The sequence below is a fragment of the Monomorium pharaonis genome, chromosome 8, assembly GCF_013373865.1.
Source record: "Monomorium pharaonis isolate MP-MQ-018 chromosome 8, ASM1337386v2, whole genome shotgun sequence".
NCBI classification, from domain to species: Eukaryota; Metazoa; Arthropoda; class Insecta; order Hymenoptera; family Formicidae; genus Monomorium; species Monomorium pharaonis.
The window spans coordinates 14543034-14559211 of NC_050474.1; the positions used below are offsets into that span (position 1 = coordinate 14543034).

At 37.7% G+C, this 16178-nt stretch overlaps 1 protein-coding gene and 1 long non-coding RNA gene across 2 annotated transcripts; one reads left to right on the top strand and one right to left on the bottom strand.

Annotated features, from left to right (window-relative positions):
* Nucleotides 1-5817: 5817 nt before the first annotated feature.
* On the bottom strand, nt 5818-10998 carry LOC118647178. Its single transcript, XR_004964488.1, has 2 exons — nt 10637-10998; nt 5818-6080 (listed from the first exon to the last, which is right to left on the bottom strand). It is a non-coding gene; the product is annotated as an uncharacterized LOC118647178 (long non-coding RNA).
* A 1115-nt stretch (nt 10999-12113) lies between these two features.
* LOC118646932 (vicilin-like seed storage protein At2g18540) lies at nt 12114-13256 on the top strand. Its single transcript, XM_036290881.1, has one exon. It carries the CDS (start codon nt 12114-12116, stop codon nt 13254-13256), a length of 1143 nt encoding a protein of 380 aa, XP_036146774.1.
* The last annotated feature ends 2922 nt before the right edge of the window (nt 13257-16178 follow it).

A 16178-nucleotide genomic window follows, 5' to 3' on the forward strand; every position in this document is an offset into this window, starting at 1 on the left:
TATTATGTAGAATAATTATTTATAAATTTACATAATTTTACACACACGCGCGCCCGCGCGCGCGCATGCTCACATAAAAAAAAAACAGCCAATAACATATGTAATAGCGAGCTGATAACTACATAAAATATTCAATACAATATTTACTCTTAACGCAAGTACAATGTTAATACTGCAATAACATATAATATTGCATTGAGTAGGCAGTCCTCAACTACATATCTCATTGGATACATTACATTTTTTTTGCAGTGTATACAGGATGTCCCAACACACGTGGACCATTCCTCGTAAAAAGGTAAAAGGGATCGAAATGAACATAAAAGTCCAATATTGTCTTGGGTTAGGTCTGCAAATAATCGAGATATTAACGTATGGAATTCTCAAATAATCTAATTAATTTCTATTGTAATTGTGAACAGTAAATAATAAAAACTTATCAAACATTCATAATAGATTTTTTCCGTGTTATGGCTCAAGCGGATCAAGCTCTTTTTTCAGCGCGCTCTCATTCGCATAATTTGAAAAATTAATACCTTGATTATTGGTGGACCTAACCCGAGACTTAACCCAAGACCTAACCCAAGACAATATTGGATTTTTATGTTCATCTCGATCCCTTTTACCTTTTTACGAGTAATGGTCCACGTGCGTTGGGACACCTTGTATATGGTTTTACATCCGTATCAGCTGTATTAATTGATTTTGAGACAGCTGTAAGAAAATCAATATATATACCCGTTTGGAGTCAATGTTAATTACAACAAAACGATACATTGATTTTCAACACCTGACTCATTAATATTATGTACCTTTTTTATTTCTATTTTCAGTATATACCTTTTTAATATTTTTTTCTTTCTTCTCTTACTTTCTGCTTCCTCTATTTCTTTCTTTCTTTTTTAAACATAATGCTTATTTTCTTTAACCTTAAAAAAAACATTTAGATATGATAAAAGTAAAAACGCAACTAAGTCATATTAAAACTTCGAAATTTTGACAAAACAAGCTTTATATTAATTGTAAAAGAAAGGAAAAAAAGCATTTCAAAGAAAAAATTAAAAATATTTTTTTAAATTATAGATATATAAATATTATTGTTTATAGAAATAAAATACTTACTTAATGTTATAAAGAATTAAGCTTTTTTACTTCTCTGTCTCTCTCTCCACTCAGCATCATCGTCTCCTCTCTCAGGTCCAGTCTCACTTCATTTCTCTCTCTCACTCTCTCTTCCCACCTGTCCGCGGCAGCGCGAGCCGCGCGCACTCGCGCCGGCGCGCTACGCGCGCGCGGGCGCGCAGCCGCGCACGAGCGCAGCGCTCGCGGCTCCCGCCGCCCCTCGCCGTCCTCCCCGCGCCCTGCGCCCGCCGCCCGCTCCGCAACCCGCGCCCGCTCCCGCGCCAGCCAGCCCGCGCCCTCGCCCGCTCCCTCTCCCTCCCCTATGCCGCTCCGTCGCCGTCTCCCATCTCCCTCCGCTCTCCGTCTCCTCTCCCTTCTTCCGCTCTCCCGCTTCCCTCTCCCTCTCCCTTCCCCCCCCTCTCCTCTCCCCTCTCCCTCGTCCGTCCTTCCCTCTCCTTCTCCGCTCCCTCTTTGTCCCTCCTCCCTCTCCTCTCCGTCTCCCCTCTCCTCCTCTTCTCCTCCTCCTCCTCTCCTCTCTCTCCTCATCCCTCCTCACCTCCCTACTCCTCCTCCTCCTCTCCTCTCCCTCTGCCGTCTCTTCCCTCTCCCTCTCCTTCTCCGTCTCTCTCCTCCTACCCTCTCCCCGTCTCTCGTCTCCTCCCTCTTCCCCTCTCCCCTCACGCCCCCTCCACCTGCTCCCCTCCCTCCCTCACTCGGCGCTCTCCCTCTCCCTCTCCTCCCCTCTCCCTCTCACCTTCCTCCCTCGCCCTCTGCCCTGCCCTCACCTCTCACCTCCATACTCCTCTCCGTCTCTCCACCCTCTCCGCTCTTCCCTCCACTCTGCCCCTTCCTCCCTACCCTCATCGCTGCGTCCCTCTAGTCCTCCTCTCCGCCTCGCGCTCTCTTCCTCTCTCTCTCATCTCCTCAGCACTCACCGCCCCTCGCTCGCATCACGCGCGCGCGGCGCGGCGCTCATACACGTGATAATCGAGGCAGAATCGGGGTAGTGGGGTGGAATGGGGGGGGGGGGGGGGGGGCTTAGAAAAGAATGAACTTTTTAAGAATCTGGATTAATATTAGCCAGATTTTAACGAGAAACTTGTGAAAATGATAACAAACTTTTACTTTTTTCAATTAAAAAAATACATGTTTGGTTTTTATGCGATACAAAAGATTCGCACTTAACCAAATCAAATTTTGCCTAGGGATTCTCAAAGTAGGGTCTTTGCCCTTTAATTTAAAAAAAGTACATGTAATTTAGATGATTTTTCGCAAATTTGCATCACTTTGAAGATTGCCTAAAAATCGGTTAAAATTTTTTGTCTCGTTTTCTTTTGCGCCAGTGTATATATAGATATTTATGAAAAATAAAAAGTTTAAAAAAATGGCAAGAATTAAGTGATAGGTAGAAGGAAAGAGAGAGAGAGAGAGGAGAGAGAGAGAGAGAGAGAGAGAGAGATAAGTAAAATTGAAAGAGATCTTATTAAGAGAGAAAAAAAGAGAGAGTGCGAGATTTCGGGAAGGTAACATTTGCGTTTCAAATATTTTGAAAAAAAGGAATCTTAAACTCTTAATTCTCATTTTTTATTAATTATTATTCTCAATAATTATTATTTTTTATTAATTACAATTTACATTAAACATCATTTGCGTTTTAATTATTTTGACATTTTGTGTATTTTAATAAAAGAAAAGGAATGAGATTAGAGAGAAAGAATTGAGATCGAAAGAGTTTAAAAAAGAAATGCAGAAAGTGAAAGTGTTGAAATTTGAATGAAAATTATCAGGTAACATTGCATATAATATATTGTAATTTTTAATTTATTAAAAAATTTAATTTCAAAGTTGTATTATTAAGGCATAAGATTTAAAAAATTTAATTTTAAAGTTGTTGGATGCTTGTTGTCAGAAATTGTTGAAATGGTCAGAGAGAGATAGTCAGTTTTATCGAAAGAGATTAGAAAAGGAAAGAGATTAGATGAAAGGAAATTATGATTGAGAGAGATTAAACAAGAAAACCAGAAAGTGAAAGTTTTGAAATTTTATTGAAATTTAACAGGTAGCATTACATATAATATATTTTAATTTTTAATTTATTTAAAGGGGATTAAGTATGGAGGTAAAGTGTGTAAAAGTGATATTAAGAAACATGAAAATATAATATAATTAATAATTTGTGTTTAGAGAGAGAGAGAGGGAGGGAGGAGAGTGAGAGAGCGTGAGAGATAAAGAAGAGGATTAAATAAGAAAGTAAAGTGTGTAAGAGTAATATTGAACAATATGAAAATAATATAATTAATATAATTAATAATATAATTAATAATTTAGAGAGGGGGAGAGGGAGAATGAGGGAGCGTGAGATAGAGAAGGGCATTAAATATGATAAAGTGTGTGAGAGTAATATTACAGAAGAAGAATAAGTGCAATGTTCAATATAAAAATGCTAAGTGGCGCGCGCGAAGCGCGCGCAATGTTGTGTTCTAGTTATTAATGAAATTAAAGGTATTTTGAAAATTTAAAGTATGTCTCAATTTTTTGGTTTAAAAATATTTTAATTCCGTTGTAAAAATAGATTTGAAAAAAAATAATCATTATTACTCCCGGTACTTATATATATAGATATATATATAGATATAGATAGATAGATAGATAGATAGATAAATAGAAATATATTTTTAAAAAATAACTTTAAAAAATTAATTTTAGAAAATGAATCAAAGGAAATTCCAAAAAAAATTAAATAATGAAGAAAGAAAGAAAGAAATTGAAGAATTGAAAAAAGGTATTTACTGATTAATTTAAAAATATTAGAGAAATTCTTTTTGATTAAAAAAAAATTAAAGTTTTAGAAGATGAATGGCATGAAATTTTAATCAACGTACAAACGGAATTTGAAAAAAAAATAGAGAAGATGATAGAAGATGATATATTTAAAAATAAAAAAAGGAAAATAGTGTACAAGAAAAACAGAATTTAAAAAAACAAAAAAAAATTAAAAATATAATTTAATCAAATTTTAAAGTAAAAATTTGGAGAATATATATTTTTGACAGAAATTGAATATATACAAATATAATTTGGATTAAAATAACTTAAAAAAATAAAATATAAAGAATAAAATGTGTACTGATTTAATTACAAAAAGTTGTGGATTAAGAAAATGTATATTTGTGTATGTGTGTTTGTGATAGTGTGAGTGTTATGTATGAAAATGTCTATTTGCGATGAAAATGACAGTCATTTTATTTACAAAGGAAAAATTAAACAGCTGGTTTCACAAGCAATATAGTAATTTGTCAATGATAGATTTTAACGTTAAAGATCGAAGTTTAATTACTTTATTGCATTATCAAAGGCTTAAAAAGGAAGTATAATTATTACGAAAAATAGATAATTAATTAAATAGAAAATATCTATGTTTAAAGGTAAGTAGGGTTTAATAAGAGAGAGAGAGAAAGAGAGAGAGAGAGAGAGAGAGATATCAAAGGAGAATTGAAAGAAGGAGATTCAATAAATAATTTAATAATTTATCTTTTTATTAAAAAAAGATTAGAGAAGAGAAAAAAATTTAAATAAATTTTCGGAGTTTCAAACTGCGATGAAAATTTGATGTGTGATCAGCAAGATAATTATTTAATTTGCAGCAGAAAAAAAAAATGTTTACTTAAAGGAAATTAAAAGGTAAAAAAATTCGTATTTGTATAGAATCATAGGATGAAAAAAGGTATTAAAATAGGTGTGAAACACATTTTTATTCATTAAAAAAATAAAAGCTTTTACTACAATTAGGAAAATTATTAGGAACGATTGATAATTACGATTAATTACGAAATTAGTATTTAAAGAAAAAAAGCCCAAAAAAGACAATTAAAATATTTTTTAATATTTATAAATTTATTTTTTTAAACAATTAACAATAAATTTTTCAAAATATAATATCTATATATATTTGCATTTTAGCAAAAGATAAAAAGTATTCTAATTTAGAAGATTGTTAGGCAATTTAATAATTACAGAAAGTGGGGAAATTTTTATAAATATATAATAAATATATAAAAAATATATATAAAAAAATAATTTAGTAAATAACATATATTATTTTAAACACAAAAAGAGTGTAATATTTAAAAAAAGTTAGTTATCTATTCAATAAAAAAAAACCAAAAAAAAGTTATTATACAAAGTAGAAAACCTAACAAAGAAACCTTTTATTGAAAATTTAATAATTACAGAAAGTTGAGAAAATTTTTAAAAATAAAATCAAAGAAAAAATAGATTTTAAAAAAATTTGCAAAGAAAGGAATAATGAGAAAAACGTACTTTAAATACAATTTTTGTAATTAATTTGCCTAACAATCTTCTAAATTAGAACAATATATTAATTTTGCTAAAATGAAAATATAAATTTAATATATTTCGAATAATTTATTATTAATTGTTGAATAAAAAGTTTTTTAGAAAAGCATATAATAATTGAGATAAACATTCTTACTGTTTTGCAAAAAAAAAGAATAGTTATCTATTCTATCAAAAAAACTAAAAAAAAGATTAACATAAAAATATGAAAACAAATTTAAGAAAGGCACATTTTTGTTTAATGAATAAAAATACGTTTTTTACAAAATTCTTCTCTTTGAAAAAATGTTTTATTTGACAAATTTTCAAAGAAAACTAAAAATTTTTTAAAAGATTACATTTTTTTGGTTAAAAAATATTTTTATTTCGTTGGGCTTTTTTTTATTAATTACGAATTGAAAATAGTTATCAATTGTTCCTAAAAAGTTTTCCAAATATTGTAAAAGCTTTTATAATTTTAATGAAGAAAAATGAGATTTATCCGTATTTTACTTTTTAAAAAAAAATTAACAATAAATTATAAGAAATATAAAAAATATATATTTGTATTTGAGCCAAAGTAAAAGTGTTCTAATTAAAAAGAGTTAGGAAGAGTAAGGAAACTGTTGGAATCAGAGGCTGCAGAGCCTTTGAGGACGGCCAGCGGGATAAAAAATATAACGGCGAGAATGTCGAGAACAAGCAGATCTTTATTGAATACACGCGAGTCAGGGAGGACACTCAGGGCGAGCAACGCGAGACCGGAAGAAGCAAAAGAAAAGACGAGAGGGAAGGGGGGGGGCGAGGATATAATAGATTGCACAACTCAAGATTGCCACGGGTAGTCTCACAGCGCCATCGCGCGGTCGCGATTCGTCGTGAGTCTGTTCAGACGGAGCGTACATTAACACTCCCCCTCGAATCGAGAACCGAGATGGTTTCCGCGGGTCAACTGACGCATCCCGGTTCTCCAGAGGCAGCTAGCGTGCTTTTTCCTCGGTAGACCCTTGGTCATGAAGTCCGCGACCATTTCGGTGGTTGGAACATGCTTTATCATCAAAACTCCGTCGCGAAGAGCGTCTCGAACGTAGTGATACTTCACGTCGATATGCTTGCTGCGTTGATGGAATACGGGGTTTCCGGCTAGTTTGATAGCGCCCAGGTTGTCCCCATACATAGTGATGTTGCTCAGGTCGTCGAACCCGAGCTCCTTTAGGAAACGTTGCAGGAATGTGGCCTCCTTCGCACCTTCGGTGAGTGCCATGTACTCGGCCTCGCACGTGGACAGGGCCACGGTCTTCTGCTTCTTCGAGTCCCAGCTAATGGCGGATCCGCTCAATAGAAACACGAACCCAGAGTGTGAACGTCGATCCACGGGGCAGTTTCCCCAGTTAGAATCCGTGTAGCCGATCACTGGTGCAGTGTTGGGGCGATACGTGAGGCCAACGTCGATGGTCCCCTTCAAATACCTCAGGACCCTTTTCGCGGCTTTCGAATGGGATTCGTCGAAGCAGTTGTTGAACTGTCCAAGGGAACTGGCCGCGAAGGCTAAGTCGGGTCTGGTAGTCGAGGCTAGGTATGTGAGACAACCCACGAGTTCCCGGTAGGGTATTTCACGTTTGTCTTCGGGGGATATTTCGGTCCCCTTTTCCAGCTTCATGCTCGGATCGAAGGGAGTGGATACCGGGTTACAGTTGTCCATTCCAAAGCGTTTGAGTATTTCGCTGATGTAGCCGCTCTGATTCAAGGTGATGGTATCTCCTTCTCGAAGAAATTCGATACCGAGGCACTGACGAATTTCTCCCGGCTTTTTTACGTCGAAATGTTCCGAGAGAGACTTGGTAATGCGTTTGATTTCTTCTTCGTTCCGTGATGCGATGATGATGTCATCGACGTACACCGCTATCAGCGTGACGTTCTCTCCCTTTCCGATGCGGTATAGACAAGGATCGGCATTCGTGGCGACGGCTCCACATCCCTTCAGGACCATGTCGAGTCGGGTGTGCCAGCTTCGTCCGGCCTGTCGGAGTCCGTAGAGTGCTTTTGTCAGTTTACAGACTTTGTTCCCGGAACTGAGCTCTCGAAACATTTCCTTTGCCTTTCGTTGGATAACTTCATCCTTCTCCGATTCCGAGATAATCCTCGAAAGTTCGGCCAATTCCTTGGGCGGTTCCATTAGAATGTCTTCCTCTAGGTGTCCGTTAAGATACGCCGTAGTGACATCCAACTGATGAACTTTCATTTTGTAGCGGGCGGCCAAGCTAATCATCAAGCGGATAGAGCTCATACGCGCCACTGGGGCGAACGTCTCGTTGAAATGCACGCCGGGTCTCTGAGAGAATCCCTGAGCCACTAGCCTCGCCTTTCGCCGCTGAAGGGTCCCGTCGGGGTTGACTTTGTTCCTAAGCACCATTCGGCTCCCGATGACGGTTTGGCCGTTGACGCGATCAACCAACTTCCAAGTGTTGTTAGCGATGATCGATTTCAGTTCGTCAACCATTGCTGCTCGCCATTCATTGGCTTCGGAACTGGACATAGCCTCTTTCATCGGAATTTCGGACAAGCTTGCTACCTGCTCCTCCGACGACTCAGATTCTTCAGGGCGAAGATGGTACTCTTTCCGAGGTCTCCCCCTTTCGCCGGTTCTGATTTTTCTTGGTCTTCCTGGAGCTCTACGACGATTTGTGCCCTCATCCGGAAGCGGTTCGTTCTGGTCTTCCAGAGACTCCTCCTCAGAGCTATCAACTGATTCTACGTCTTCCTCGGGCGCTTCAACTAGTGGTTCTTCGACAGTTTCGACTGAAGGATGCACTGTGATGTTCGGAAGTACCACCTCCACAACATGTGGGTCGTGATCGTGACTTAGGGTTACGTCGTCTGAGTCGTGACTCGTAACTTCCGGGCGGAAATCCTCATCAATTCCCTTTCTAGGTTTGGTGCGTAGAAACTTCACATCCCTTGACACGACGACTTTCTCTTCGTCCGGGATCCATATTCTGTAGCCTTTAGAGGTGGTTGAGTATCCGATGAGGATTCCGTTAAGACCGCGTGAGTCGAACTTTCCAACATTCGGCCCGTTGTTGCGGATAAATACGCGTTGCCCGAACTCCCTGAAGTAGCCGACGTCAGGAATCCTGCCCGACAACATCTCGAACGGCGTTCTACCATCCAATGATTTCGATGGGCAGCGGTTACGGATATGATTCGCCGTGTTGGCGGCTTCGGCCCAAAAACGTGCGGGTAGGCCGGACTGTAGAAGGAGACACCTGGTCATCTCCATCAGAGTTCGATTTCGTCTCTCGGCTACGCCATTCTGCTGGGGGCTGTACGGGACAGTCAGCTTTCTTATTATTCCGCGCTCCTTCAAGAATTCATCGATGGCCGTATTGACGAATTCTTTTCCATTGTCGGATTGAATGCATTTCACTCGTTTGCCGGTTTGGTTCTCAATCATTGCGACAAAGTTCTGAAGCGCCTGAAAAACATCGGATTTATATTTCAAAAAATAGACGTGCCCCCATTTAGAATAGTCGTCGACGAATTGTAAAATATACTTAGCTCCGCCAATGGAGGCGACCCTCATCGGGCCGCAGAGGTCGGTGTGCACCAGGTCCAGCATCCCCGTTGATCTGTCGGATTTCACAGGAAACGGGCTTCTTGCCGTCTTGCCTTTCAAGCAGATGTCACACTCGCTGCTCAAAGGATCTTCCAATTGCGCGCCGTTGACTCGGCCTCGACGAATGGCTTCTTGGAGATCCCTGGGGTTCAAATGGCCGAACCTTCGATGCCAGTCCGTTTTCGGTGAGGTCGATTCACTAGAGTTCCCTTCCTCGGCGATAGCAACTTTGTCGACTGCTTCCTCAACGACATACAGCCCGTTTACCTTGTTGGCAATTAACTTCACTTTGCCTTCTTTGTCTAGCACGAGCCCTTCGCAGTCGTCGAACACTACCTTGAAACCGTGTTCGGTGATCTTGGAGACCGACAGGAGGTTTGTACGCAGGTCCGGAACTAACTGCGTATTCTCAAGTTGAATCAATTTTGGTTCTCCGTGGATGTTGACGTTCATGCGAACCGCGCCTTTTCCTTTAATCTGGATTGAATCCTTGCTTGCAAGATGCAGTCTATCTTCCTTGACGCCCATGCTCGCATCAAACTTGTGTGCTTCGTTACAGAAGTGCGAAGTCGCTCCGCTATCCAAACACCACTTACTGGTTTCGGCCATTCCGGCGAAGTAAGCCTCCGACGTGAGCATCGTTGCGTCCGCCGATGTATTCTGTGCGATCTGCGGATCTTTCTTCTGGCCTTTGCAGTCGGCGGCTTTGTGTCCCACGATCTTGCACTTGTGACACTTGAATTTAAATGCACCGCTATTCGATCCTTCGGTCGCGTCCTTGGGTTTTCTTTGTGGCTTTCGGAAAGGTTTCTTCGCGTACAAGGCGTTCGGTACGTGTCCACTCGCGATGCCCCTTCTCGCGTCCGCTTCTTCAGTGATTTTCACTCGAAGTATATCCAAGGTCGGTAACATGTCTCGTGTTTCGATCGCGCATCGAAAATTGTCGAATTCGCTCGACAGACTAATCAACAGCATGGTCGAGAGCAAGTCTGCATCGATGTCGACTCCTATCTCGTTGATTTTATCTACGGTATCGAAAAATAGATTAAGGTGTGTGCGCACGTCGCTGTTACCTTGCATTTTGAGCGTGGTTAGTTGTCTCAAGAGGGCTGCTTTTCTCGCCGGTCCCTTTGACTGATACGTATCTTTAAGTTTCAGCCACACTTCACGGGATGTGCTGCACCCTTTGATCTGCTTCAACTCACTCGAGCTGATCGACAACACGATTTCCGAACGCGCCTTCGCGTCGTTCTGCTCCCACGCTCGCGCCGCGCTTACTGATGCCGCACTATCGCCCGTCTCGGGTTTCACGGCCGTTCCGTTGACGTACTGCCACAAATCGCTTTTCACGAGCAATGCTTCCATGAACATCTTCCAAGTGTCGTAATTTTCCTTGTTCAAGGATTCGATTCTCGTCACTTGCGCCATGTTGCTTTTCAACGTACGTATACCAGAACTTTCGACGACCGTTTCTTCGACTGACAATGGCGTCGCATGCGAGGCGGAAATATGTCGAGGTTACCGTTTGCTTTTCTTGACGACAAGTCGGGCTGGGCCCATAACCTGTTGGAATCAGAGGCTGCAGAGCCTTTGAGGACGGCCAGCGGGATAAAAAATATAACGGCGAGAATGTCGAGAACAAGCAGATCTTTATTGAATACACGCGAGTCAGGGAGGACACTCAGGGCGAGCAACGCGAGACCGGAAGAAGCAAAAGAAAAGACGAGAGGGAAGGGGGGGGGCGAGGATATAATAGATTGCACAACTCAAGATTGCCACGGGTAGTCTCACAGCGCCATCGCGCGGTCGCGATTCGTCGTGAGTCTGTTCAGACGGAGCGTACATTAACAGAAACTTAATTTAAAAAAATGTATTTAAAGAACATAATTTTTTAATTTATTTGCACACAAAATTAAATTTTTTTTTTAAATACATTTTTTTAAATTAAGTTGCCTAAAATTCTTTTTAATTAGAACACTTTTACTTTGTCTCAAATACAAATATATATTTATTATATTTTGATTAATTTTTTGTTAATTCTTTTTTAAAAAGTGAAATACGGATAAAGCTCATTTTTCTTTATTAAAATTATAAAAGCTTTTTCAACATTTTGCAAACTTTTTGGAACGATTGATAACTATTTTTATTTCGTAATTAAAGAAAAAAAATTTTTCAAAAAAAACAAAATTTTTTAAAAGATTACATTTTTTTGGTTGAAAAATATTTTTATTTTGTTGGGCTTTTTTTCTATTAATTACGAATTGAAAATAGTTATCAATCGTTCCTAAAAAGTTTCCCAAATGTTGTAAAAGCTTTTATAATTTTAATGAAGAAAAATGAGATTTATCCGTATTTTACTTTTTAAAAAAGAATTAACAATAAATTATAAGAAATATAAAATGGCGTGGTTGAGAGTGGAGGTGAAACAGGGAGCTCCGGAGTGAATAGTGTGGTGAGGGTGTAATGTGAAAGAGAGGAAAGAAAGAAGTGGACGATTGGGAAGAGAAGACCGGGACATAGACGGGCAATTGGAGGGAAGTAAATGGAGGATGGAGGTGAGAAGATATTAGGATGGAGAAGTCGGGGCAGACATCGGAGTAACGAGAGACGAAAGCCGGGAAGATGGAGGCAGGTACGAGAAGAAGAGGTCAGAGAGAGGGCGCTGGAGAGATGCGACGCAGAGAAGAGTTTCGAAGGAGAGGAGTGAAGGAAGGAAGGAGGGCAGATGGCGGTGCGCTCGGAGTGAGGCAGCGCGAGCGCGAAGAGAGAAGAGGAGTGTCAATCTGGTGGAAGGAAGGGATTGGCAGTGTGGGGCTAGAGTTAAGTTGGCAAGAGTGCCAGGGCGGGATGGTAGCGTGTTTGGGAACGCGGGTTTCCGTACACGTGGTCCATCGAGGGCACATGTCGACAGAGCGATTCTGACACAGGAGGAGAAAGATCGTGCAGAAAGAGATAAAGTGAAAGTGTGCAGGGAGAGAGAGTGCCGGACTCAGAGGAGAGAATAGGCGGGGAGAGGAGAGAAGCAAGGGAGGAAGAGAGAATGGAGGAGCTGGGCAGAGAATTGAGGAATTTGAAGTGGGAAATGACAAGGAGACTGAGGGAAGTCGGAGAGAGACTGAGAGGATTGGAAGAGAGGTTAGAGGCGCTGGAAGGAGAAGGCATGAGAAGGGAAGAAGAGGTAGCAGGTGAGAGGGAAGAGCTGAGGAGTATGAGGAAAGAGAGAGGAAGAGGCAGCAGAGAAGAGGAAGCGCAGAGGGACGACGACGAGGAGGGAGAGATGGAGAAGAGGAGGATCGGACGGGACGACGGGAGAGAAGGAAGAAGTGGGAAAAGGGAACAGGTGGTTGGAGAGAAGAGGGAGGAGAGGATGGGGGAAGGCGAGAACAAGAGGAGAAGAGAACGGAGGGAAGAGGAGAAGAAGGGGCGGAAGGACGGAGTTGAGGAGAGCTGGTGGCAGGAGACGAGAGGAGAGGAGGAGAAGGAGAGGAGAGGGGGCGAGGAGAGAGACGAGGATGAAGGAAGAGGACAAGAGAGGAGCAGAACGAAGGAGGGACAGACAGGAGGAACTGGCAAGGAGGAGAGGAAGGGAGCAGAGAGAGAGGAGAAGGAAGATGGGGAGAGAGATGGGAAGGGGATAGAGGCATGGAAAAGGGTGGAAAGGGAAATGGAGAGGAGGATGAGGGAGAGGGCGGAGAGAGAAGGGTGGGAAAGAGTAAGGGAGGCGGAAAGGGAGAGAAGAGTAAGGGAGGTGAGAAGAAGAAACATAGTGTGGAGGGGTGTGGAGGGGGAGGGGGCGATAGAAAGAAAGGCGATAATAGAGGGGATTATGAAGAGAGAAGCGGAAAGGAAAGTAGATTTAGGGGTAGTATCAGAAAGAGTGGGGGAAAGGGGGACGATAGTGGTGATAACGGAGGTGGTGAGAGAGGAGGATAGAGACTGGTTGTTAGAGAGGAGGGCGGAAATAAGGAGTCGCTGGGATGTAAGGTTAGACGAGGATTTATCGATGGAGGAGAGGAAAATCAGATGGAGGATGTTAGAAAGGGCAAAAGAGGAGAGAAATAAGGGAAAGAAAGTATATGTGGGGAATAGAAGCATGTGGGTGGACGGGAGAGAATGGGTGTGGAATAAAAGGAAAGAAGAGTGGGAAATAGGCGAGGGGGAAGGAAAGGAGGAAGGGAATTAAAGGGGAGAGGAGCTGGTGGAGTTAATTGAAATCTTATGTTTTTTGTTTTATGTTACTAGGAGGTGACAGAGGAGAAATGGAAAGAGACGTGGAAGGGGAAGAGAGTGGTGAGAAAGAAACAGGAGAAGCAGGAGGGAAGGAGAGAATGAGAAAGCATGAAGAAATGAGGAAGGTGAAGCAAGGAGAGCAGAGGAGGCAGATGAGGAGAAGGAGGAGGAGAGGTCCCAGAAGGAGAAAAGGAGGGAGAGGACGGAAGAGAGCTGAAGAGAACAAGTGGAGAGGAAAGGGGAAGAGAGAAGGATTGAGTGGAGGAAGAGGAGAAGGGGGTGGGGGGTAGGGGGTGAGGGGTGGGCGAGGGGGGTGGGGGGTAACAGAATGTAAAGGTCGCTTATGGCCAGGTCGGTTTGGGAGTAGAGGGGCTATGTATGTGAACGGTTCGGGAACGCTCCGTGAGAAAAGCGCCTTGTATACCCCGTAATTGGGACGCAATAAAGTCTATTCTATTCTATTCTATAAGAAATATAAAAAATATATATTTGTATTTGAACCAAAGTAAAAGTGTTCTAATTAAAAAGAGTTTAAGGAAACTTAATTTTTTAATTTATTTGCACACAAAATTAAATTTTTTTTTTTAATGGAATTAAGTTAGTTATCCAACTTTGTTAAATAATTTGTAAAAGTATTTATAATTTTTTTTTTCAATTTTTTTGAAGAATAGATAAAAAAATTTTTATAAAAATTACAATTTTTGAAAAAGATATTATAATTGTCTTTTTTGGGCTATTATTCCATAAATTACGAAATAAAGATAGTTAACAAACGTTCATATTAAGAAAAAAAAATTAGTTTAAGAAATTAATTAAGTTAAATTTACATTTTTATAAGATTATTTGTAAAAACAATTTTAATTATTGTTTATTGAGATAAACATTATTACTGTTTTGCAAAAAAATAAGAATAGTTATCTATTCTACCAAAAAAACATTAAAAACAATGTAACAAAAAATAAATTATCAATTTGATAAATAACATATTATTTTAAACACAAAAATAGTTTAACATAAAAATATGAAAACAAATTTTCAAAGATAACTAAAACTTTTTTTAAAGATTACACTTTCTTTGTTTAAAAATATTTTTATTTCGTTGGGCTTTTTTTTATTAATTACGAATTGAAAATAGTTATCAATTGTTCCTAAAAAGTTTGCAAAATGTTGAAAAAGCTTTTATAATTTTAATAAAGAAAAATGAGCTTTATCCGTATTTCATTTTTTTAAAAAGAATTAACAAAAAATTAATCAAAATATAATAAATATATATTTGTATTTGAGACAAAGTAAAAGTGTTCTAATTAAAAAAAATTTTAGGCAACTTAATTTAAAAAAATGTATTTTTAAAAAAATTTATAAATTTATAAATTTATAAAATTTAAAATGGCAAAATTAAACACGAAAATAGTTTAACATAAAAATATGAAAACAAATTTTTAAAAGGCACATCTTTATTTTATAAATAAAACATTTTTTTCTTTTTAATTATAATGAAGAATAATGTGCTTCACTATTATTTAACTTTTTATAAAAGAATAAACATTAATAATAAACATTAACAATAAACATTATTCTACAAAAAAAATACTTATACTAATTATTTAACAAAGTTGGATACTTAACTTAATTCCATTTTTACAAAAAAAAAATTTACTTTTCTAATATTATGAAATGAAAAAAAGGAAGTGAAAAAAAGGAAATATTTGGAAAAAAAAAGGAAATTTATGAAAAGGTAATAAAGAACAAAAAAATAAGAAAAAAAGTGACAAATATAAAGTGTATTCAGAAAGGTAAGGAAAAAAAACTATGTGTAAATAGTAAATTACCCAAAAAGAAAATAAATTGAGGAAGATTTTTTGGATAAAAAAGGATTAAAGTGAGTATTATAGATTAAAAGTTCACATAAAGAATTAATGAAATAAAAGTTAAATAGTTAAAAAATAGCATAATAAGTAATTTAAATATATGAAATTGTAAAGTTAGATTTATAAGTTAAAAAAAAATAATTAATTTGTTTAGTATAAAAGAAAAGTTAAAATTTTTAAAAAAGGAAAAAAAAGAATTAAAAAATTAAAAATGTATTTAATTTAAAAAAAAATTAATTTTAAGTTAAAAAAGTTTTAATAAATAAAGAATATTTATTATCGAAAGTTTGAAGAAAAGTTATTTTAAAGAAAATCAAAGATAAAAAAAAGAATTTAAAAAAGAAAAGTGCGTAAATAAAGAAAAAAAATGTTAAATAGTTAAAAAATAGCATAATAAGTAATTTAAATATAAGAATTTGTAAAGTTAGATTTGTAAGATTTTTAAAAAAAAGATAATAATTAGTTTAGTATAAAAATAAAAAAAAAGAAAGTAAAAATTTTCTTGCCAAAAAAAGGAAAAAAGATTAAAGAATTAAAACTATATTTAATTTAAAAAAAAACATTAATTTTAAGTTAATAAATTTTTAATAAAAAAAGAATATTTATTGTTGAAAGTTTGAAGATAAGTAAATTTAAAGAAATTAGAAAATATAAAATATAAGATTTTAAAGAAGAAAAGTGCGTAAAATCCTTTATTTAAAAAATTTCAAAAATGCCTAAAAAAGGAAAAGGAGGGATTTGTCAAAAGAGAGTAGGAAAGCAAAAAAGATACATGAAAGAAGAAAAAAAGAGAGCATAGAGGAAAAAAAGAAACGACTTGATGAAAATAGTTTAAAAAAATTGAAGAATAGAGAAAAAGAAAAAAATAACGTACCAAAACAAGATCAAGAGAATATATCTGATGAAATTCCGCAACAAAGTAACAAAATAATTAAAGAGGGAAATAATGAAAGAAACATGGAAATTGGAGAAAGTATTAATTTAGAAAGGGACAATGAGGAGGCGGA

Excerpts from the sequence above, each read along its gene's own strand:
- LOC118646932 (XM_036290881.1), top strand. The coding sequence starts at position 12,114 with ATGGAGGAGCTGGGCAGAGAATTGAGGAATTTGAAGTGGGAAATGACA.